We start from the raw sequence: 8,472 nt of genomic DNA, 5'->3' as shown, positions 1-8,472 counted from the left end.
TTTCTGTAGTTAAGGTCACGTAGGCTCCGCTCTTATTACAGAGCGGATGGTAAGTATCTGCGACGATGGATATACAAATGAATATGACGATCGTCAAAGATACTGTAACATAAATAAGGGGGAGCGATCACTGCATCGCTCTCTACGAATGTTCTTTCTCTCTTTCTCTTTCCAGTACGAGTCCATTACGCATACATTGTTGCAGAGCGCGATAATGTATTAAGTAACGCGTCTTATCGTTTAAAGTAACCAACTGCTTCTCTTGGCTCGCGCATGGCGGTTTCTCTTTCTCTCCTTCTCTCTCTCTCTCTAAGGCGTCCACTGCTTAACGTAAGAGGGGGGAGGCCACTTGTGTACCCATGTGACGTCTCCCCTCTTACATTGAAATTCCTGTAGTGGATCTGCGGATGGGTGCGTTCATTCTAGTTTGTGCATTTGAACCGAAAACTATCAAGGATGCTTACTATTATTTTTAAAAAAAACAACAAAATGTACGAAGATATTTACGCACATATGTACGATTTTATTTGGTATCTTAAACGGATAAATCCGGATAAGAAACTTTTGGAGCAAATTAGAGACCGTAAGTTACAACAAATTAAATAATATTTTTTTTTTTTTTTTTGGTTATAAAAAATAATATATATATATATTTATTTTTGAATTATCCGCTTACAGTTTTTAGGGATAAAATTATTGAGAAGGAGCACAAAAAATATATACGTGAGGGAATTAAATTCAGGAATGCTCAATGGGAAGAAGAGGTGGCACGAAATTTAAATTTCCAGGAGGATTTCGATTTCTACGGAATCCGTTGGATGCAGGAAGGAGTTTGGGGGTCACCCAACCTCCAACACGAAGACCCTGATGATGAGGAAGGGTGGCCCCCAATTAGGAGCTATAAATATATTATTAATTTTTTTAATATTTAATTATTATAATTTTTATGTGTATATTATTAAAAATATATTTATAAATTTTTATTAAAAATTCCAAATATCGTTCATTTCACAACCTCAAAATTCAATTTCTCCTTCTCCTTCTCCTTCTCTTTCTCTTTCTCTGCGTTCACTGCTTAACGTAAGAGGGGGGGAGGCCATTTGTGTACCCTACCAGTTTAACGTCGGGGGAACGCGATAATGCGCACAACCGCATGCGCACAACCACACGAGGAGAGGGGGCAATTCCCCTACTTCCCCTACCCCCGCGGGACCCCGACCCCCTCGCCACCCGGTCCCAGAATCCTTACAGCTACTCTACTTTCATGCATCCAATTCTGTACTTCAGTAAGCGAACTACGGAAACTGAAAGTCGCTATCATTCGTGTGAATTAGAGGCGATGACCATTGTCTACTCAATCGATCGCTTCAGGGTATATCTACAAGGAATTAAATTCGTTGTGGTAACTGACTGTAATGCGGTGAAGTTGGCTTTCAGTAAAAAGGATATTAACCCCGGATAAGTCGCTGGTGTTTGTCGTTACAGAGCTACGACTTCAGTCTAGAGCATCGCCCTTGCGAGAGAATGCAGCATGTGGATGCATTAAGTCGCAGCATCCTAATCGTTGAGCCGTTATCGTTTGATCAAGTATTAGTCTACAAACAATTGCAAGATCATAGCATACAAAAGATCCACGAGGAACTAGAAACCGCGGAAAGTGGGAAGTTTGAATTAAGGAACGGAATCGTATATAAGAAATGCAAAGGAAATTTGTTATTTTATGTTCCCGAAGCTATGGTGCCCGCCCTTATTCGAACTTGTCACGACGAAGTGGGGCATGTGGGGCTCGAAAAAACAATTCGCCTAATAAATAAAACGTATTGGTTCCCAGGGATGTATTCGCGTGTGAAAAACTACATAGGAAATTGCATTAGTTGCATTACTCACTCGGTATCATCTGGTAAGCAGGAGGGCTCCCTGCATCTCTATGATAAGGGAGATAAGCCCTTCGAAACTCTACATATGGATCACTATGGCCCTCTGGAGAGGACAAGGAAGGGAAATAGGCACGTCCTACTGGTGACTGACGCTTTTACTAGATTCGTGGTTCTGTACCCTGTAAAGACAACCGCTACAAAGGACGTCATTTGTTGTCTAAAAAATTATTTTTTACATTTCGGGCAGAGTAAGCAAATCATAACAGATAGAGGTAGTGCTTTCACTTCAGGGGAAACGGCGGATTTTCTAGTGCCGCTGAACATCGCTCACGTTAAGACCGCAACGGCTTCGCCAAGAAGTAATGGGCAGGCCGAACGGATTAACAGGTTTTTAAGATCTGTTTTAGCAAAAACAGTGGTGGAGGGTCAATGGGACCTGGCCCTGCTCCGCGCTCAATTCGTTCTTAATAATACTTACCACGCTTCCGTCGACACTACGACTAGTTTGTTATTATTCGGATGTGAATAAAACGGGTTTATTGACGATGAACTCAGGTGCTATCTAGCCGAGGCAACTGAGACAACTAATGATCGGGAGAAAATTCGAACGAATGCGACGGAAAGGAGTAAGAAGAAATAAGAATATAATAAGAAGATCTTTGACGCTAAGCATAAACCAGCCCTTTGTTACAAACCTAGTGATTACGTAATGATACATAATGTGGTCACGACACCTGGAGTTAGCCAAAAACTATTACCAAGATTTAAAGGACCCTATGTAGTAAGCAAGGTGCTAGATAATGAGCGGTATTTTATTAAAGATATTGAGGGATTTCAATTGCATTCCAAACCCTTTACTGGTGTTTTTAGTCCATAGAGAAAGAGACCCTGGATCGCCTGCATCGAGCCTCAAGTTAGAGAGAGGTGCTATATTGATGAATCTAGCGAAGAAAATTAATGAATTTTATTCCACTTATAGTGTAAGTAGTTTAACGAGCGTTCATGAAGTTACGCGATAGTTAATCGAATGGTCAGTCTTTGTAAATAGGGTAGAATAAGTTCGATTAAGAATATTTATCAAAACCTAGTTATTAAGTTAAAAAAAAATAACAATATGATGATAACCTTGATAAACGAAACAATTATCATTTGCGGAATTTTGTATTTGAATATGATTGTAATCTGGTCGGTGACATGGAAGGAGGAATGTCAAATTTAGTGCGTTAGGATAGCATCGTGTTAAGCGAATTATGGTACCCCATGTAAAACAATTGTGATTCTGCATTGTCCGAGGCGTCCACTGGTCAGAGTGGGCGAAGCTGTAAAATAATTTAGGCCGATAGATGGGATAGCAGCGCTTCGAAATACGCGCGTATTTAGAACGGATAATCGAACTGAGGATCGACTTAGCGAGAGTTTGGATGTCGAGTAGTGGGCGCGAGGACCGAGCTCTTTCTTCCTTCTCGTGGATCCGACCAGAGCGGACGTGTATATATATATGTGTGTAACGAAGAACCAAATAAAACTTGTTACGCGTTCATTCTCAGACAGTTAAAATAACAGATTTCTTTGTCCTACGCGGTATCGGGGTTAAGGAGTAGAAACATGTTATAATATAATCATATAATTTATTATTTAACATATTTCTATCTATTTTTTTCTTATTTTTACTACTTTTGGACTTTTTTCCAATGTTATTTTCTATTTCCTCTAAACAGTCTTCTTCTGCACTGCTTGACAAACCTTCCACACTTGTATTTTTAACAGTAGGTCTTGGAGGTTCTTTATTGTGCGGATCTATTCTTTCAAAGTATGTCGAAGGCTGTGCAAAGGGCTGTCCTACAAAATCTTGTACAAAACTTTCTGAAGGTCTCAGATATTTTTTTTGTACAGAACATTGTGAAGGTCCCACATATTTTTCTTTCATAAAACAATCTGAAGGTTTCACATATTTTTCTTCCACAAACATTCTGAAGGTTCCACATATGTTTCATGTACAAAACGTAATAAAGATTTTGTTGATTTTAGCTTAGACGAAAAAATGTGCTTTATATTGCAATCTTTCCCTTGATTCAAAATTTCATCGATTATATCAAAATAGGCAAATGTTTTTAGGCTTCTTCCTGATTGCGCATTGTTATCAATACACTCTTTGTACTTCTTTAATAAAGCACTTATTTTCCACTTAACCTGATTAATAGTCATCTAGAATAAATAAAAATTAATTCTCTCAATTCATCAGAGTATATGCATTAAAAAACAAAATACTAATAATATTTTTCAATATATATATATATATATATATGTATATAGAATTTGTAAATGAAACGATATAATTAGATAAAACCACTAATTACATTTATTCCATAAGTTTGATATAAATTATTTTGTATAATTTCCCAAACTTTTGATCTTTTCCTCAGATGATCCAGCATATGTAAATTAGCTTCATATATGCTAAGCAATGCACGGGTAGCATTACTGTCCCAAACAGCAGCTATAAAAATAAACACTAAATAATTCCACTCCAAGTTCCCATTTTAATCGACAACCGACTTCCTTTTCCATTGTGTGATTCTTCATCATTGTTCATTTTTAATTAGCACAATGTATAAGGCTTAGTAAACCACCATAAATTTATAAAACCACTTATAATATAACAGAGTTGTATGTATAACACACATAACCTACTTAGTTTCGTTTTCAAATAAGTGCGCGACTTTCATACATTAGGCTACTAGTGATTTTTAACAGCGTAATGTTGCTAACTTTAATTTTAGATCTGAGTATCCTGATGTTGACGTGTGACGACTTCTGTTGACTTTTGTCAATCTGAGTCGGTAAGTGAAAAACGGCCAAAACTGTTTGGATTGTGAGCTGTAACAATAGAGGGGATTTCGTTGAAGAACAAATAGGATATAATTAATAAAATAAAAAAATATATATATATTTTTTTTTAAAGATAAGGATTTAGCGTTTTATTCTGAGATTACGAAAGAATATGGGCGGGTTTTAGTTTGTCGAGATGTTTAGTCAAAGTTTTCTCGTCTTCGGTTATCAAAACAGCGTTATGCTGAGGTGTCACGGTGTCGATACGGTAGGGATCAGCGTAATGGGGGTCGAATTTATGTAGTCTGGGTTCTTTTAGCACATAAACTAAGTTGCCATGATGAAATTCCACGGGATTAGTTTTGCGGTCATAGTATTCTTTGTATTTTTCCTTGGCTTTGATTTCCCGTTCGCGAGCGAGTTCTTGAACGACCTGAAGTTGTTGTTTTAGCTCGGTGGAATAGGAGTCGAAAGTAGGTAAGTCTTCAACAGGACCTACTGCTAGGGGTGAGCCAGCTTTCCTACCATAGACAAGTTCATATGGGGTATACCCGGTTGCTTCATGCACTGAGTTATTATAAGAATGCATGACGAAGGGTAAGAAGTGGTCCCAGTCGCAGTGCCGCGGAGTGGTGTGTCTGAGGTAATTGATGAGTACTATATGGCTACGTTCTAGAGACCCGTTGGTCTGTGGTCGATAACTTGATGTTGCGAGGTGTAGTATATCAAAGAGTCGGGTAAGGTGATTTATCAGTTTGCCCAAGAAGCTGGTACCACGGTCAGTAAGTATAGCGCCTGGTTTTCCATGCAAGGTGATGAAGTGACGAGCGAACGCATCGGCGATGGTTACCGCGCGTATATTGGGAATGGCCACGGCAAGGCAGTTTTTGGTGAAATTACACTGCACAGTTAAAACATGTACATTTCCCGAGGGTGTGATAGGCAAGGACCCTACAGTATCCAGAGCTACCTTATCGAAAGGTATGCTAGGAGTATCAGTGATAAGCATAGACAGGCGAGTTTTAACTCTGACCAGCTTCTGCTTTTGACATTCTTCACAACCTCGTACTACGCGTTGTACGTTCTTGTGTAACCCCGGCCAGTCGTAATATTCCCCAATTCTGTGGTATGTCTTTGTCACTCCCTTATGGACCCCGACGAGGCCGTCATGATAGTCCAAGATTATTTGTAGGCGTACAGGTGCGGGGGGCTCTATTATGTCTCCGTTGCAAATCGTTATCTTCGTGGAGGAGTCCAAGAATGTTTTACTCAGCACGGAACTCAGGTAGCGACTTGTGATTCGGCACATTCCAATTTTAAAAGGAGATATACGGAAAGACCTTAGATCTATTGATTTTACTTGATCGTAAAGGGTTTCCAGGGCAATACCAATTTCATCGTGACTTGGAGAGAGACGTTCATGTTGGTGTGTTACTAGCAGAACAATGAAGTGAGTTTTATTCGCTCCGTGCATTTGGTTGGAGGGGGTAAATCAGAACTATTACAGCGCTCATGGTGGAGAGCTTGAAATGTTATGTTGGATTTTTCGAATATAGAATACGTTTATATGTAAAAAATTATGGGCCATTCCAATTGTTGTATGCAACATTGCAAGAATACAGGGGTGAATAGTGACTTCAAGTTTTATCGTTTTCCTACTTCTAAATATAAATTGAAGCAACGTCATAAATGGATTGCAGCATTAAGAAAAGCAATGTACGTAAATATAACCTAATTTCTGCTACATGATTGAAAAATATGAAATTGTTAAGTTACTTTTAATATAGGAATGCTAAAAATTGGACTCCGAAGCCGCATAGTTTAGTTTGCAGTTATCATTTTGTGGGTGGTAGAAAATCAGAAGATGAACTAAGTCCTAGTTATACTCCAACTGTATTTACCCAAAGAAATAAAATTATGATGTTAAAGGAATTGCAGGCTACAAAGAGGTAAAGAAATATCAATTTAACGCAATGAAACTGTGTGACATAAAAGAAATATTTGTTTTTTTACAGACATAATAGATTCTTAAAGCGTAGAATAAAAACAAGTAATGTAAGGTCTCTATCAGTAATTTCACAGTTAAATGAAAATACTATTAATTGTGAGAATTCTGAAAGTGTTGAACGATATATACATGATGGTGATATTAATGCAATCCGAACATATCCTATAAAAATCATCAACAGTGTCAGGTTTTTATTATTTGTAACACAGATGCAGCCCTAAAAACATCAAGAGAAAGCTTTACGTGTATAATATATGAACATGGAAATCAGTGTGATAATGCTTTACAAACTGAAATTATGGAAAGTGCAGTAATAACCAATCTGAGGTATAGGAAGACAATGAATGTGAAATGTGGTCCTGATAAAATAAAAACTTTTACTGACGTTGCTGTTGGTCCTAATAGTCCTTTAATTCCTGATGATATGGTTAACAAAAAAAAAATATTTTGCTGGATTTTCATCAGTAAAACGTGAACAAGAACTACTTGATTTAGCTGGTATAAGTTTTGCTAATTTTAAAATGTTAATGCAACGATCATATGATTCAGATAAATTTAGAGTGTCTAAGGAAGATAGGCTTTTTATGTTCATGATTAAGCTAAAAACAGGATTATCATTCTCAGCCATGGAAGCGCTTTTTCAAGTGCACAGAACTACCATCTCCAGAATTTTTTTTACAACTCTTAAATATTTAAAACAAGCAACAAAAGAGTTTATTTTTTGGCCAGGCAAGGATACAATCAATGGATTAATGCCAGAATGTTTCAAACCTGATTATAGTAATGTAAGGGTTATAATCGATTGTACTGAATTTAGAATTGATATCTCAAGCAGCGTAGATAATCGGGTGTTATGTTACTCACATTATAAAAAGGGTTTTACCGCAAAAGTATTAATTGGTATTACTCCGAGTGGGTTCATTTCATTTAAATCTAAAGTATGTGGGGGACGTAAAAGTGATTCTCAGATTACAATCGAATCAGGATTAATAGATCAATTAGAGCACGGTGACACAGTATTAGCGGATAAAGGATTTCCTGAGTTCCAGTCAATGATTGATAATAGTGGAAAAACATGCTTCATAATTATTCCACCCTTTTTACAACAAAATAAGGGCTTCGCCAAACAAGAAACAGACCTAACATACAATATTGCTAAAGTAAGAATTCATGTGGAGAGGATAATGCAACGACTCCGAACTTATCGTATTTTAGACAAGATTCCTCAACACTTGTTTACTAATATTGATGATATTTTGCATATGTGTTGTGTATTAGTCAATTTACAGCCACCAATTATATTCGAAGTTTCTGAGGTAATCAAAGAAAACGAAGTGATTTAAAATAAATAATTTATTTTTTATGACATGTAATCTTTGACAAATGTAAACATATTCCTACATAATTCTAAACATTTTCATTTAATCTGTAACAATATTTTTGTAACTAAAGCTTAAAGAAAGCTCTTAAAATATGTAACGTTGTTATAACAATATTTTCTTTTTATATTCTATTATTATTAAAAATTTAATAAAATTTACGTTTTGGCTCTTACATCACAGATTCGGATTTATTCTCACATGCATACATAATATTCATTTCCTTTTGAAAAACAAAAATTTAAAGATCATATTTAAACAAAAATATTACTTTATAAAACGATTTCTTAGGAAACTATTTAATCTTCAAAATAAATATTTATTCATTCAGTTAAATACTATGCTTTCAGCTTTTAAAACATTAATTTAACTATTCGAC

At 36.5% G+C, this 8,472-nt stretch overlaps 1 protein-coding gene across 1 annotated transcript; it reads left to right on the top strand.

Moving 5' to 3' along the window:
• The first annotated feature begins 6,285 nt into the window (after positions 1-6,285).
• Positions 6,286-8,057, top strand: LOC136777825 (uncharacterized). The gene is made up of 5 exons (XM_066734416.1): positions 6,286-6,422; positions 6,494-6,655; positions 6,722-6,849; positions 6,924-7,178; positions 7,264-8,057. Exons 1-5 carry the CDS (start codon positions 6,286-6,288, stop codon positions 8,055-8,057), a joined length of 1,476 nt encoding a protein of 491 aa, XP_066590513.1.
• The last annotated feature ends 415 nt before the right edge of the window (positions 8,058-8,472 follow it).

This window comes from Prorops nasuta, unplaced genomic scaffold, assembly GCF_024137725.1.
Source record: "Prorops nasuta isolate Cenicafe-Biocafe unplaced genomic scaffold, Cenicafe_Pnas_1.2 PNAS00012, whole genome shotgun sequence".
In the NCBI taxonomy this organism is placed as follows: domain Eukaryota; kingdom Metazoa; phylum Arthropoda; class Insecta; order Hymenoptera; family Bethylidae; genus Prorops; species Prorops nasuta.
Note: the sequence above shows the minus strand (reverse complement) of the source record. Positions and strands in the feature narration are given on the sequence as shown.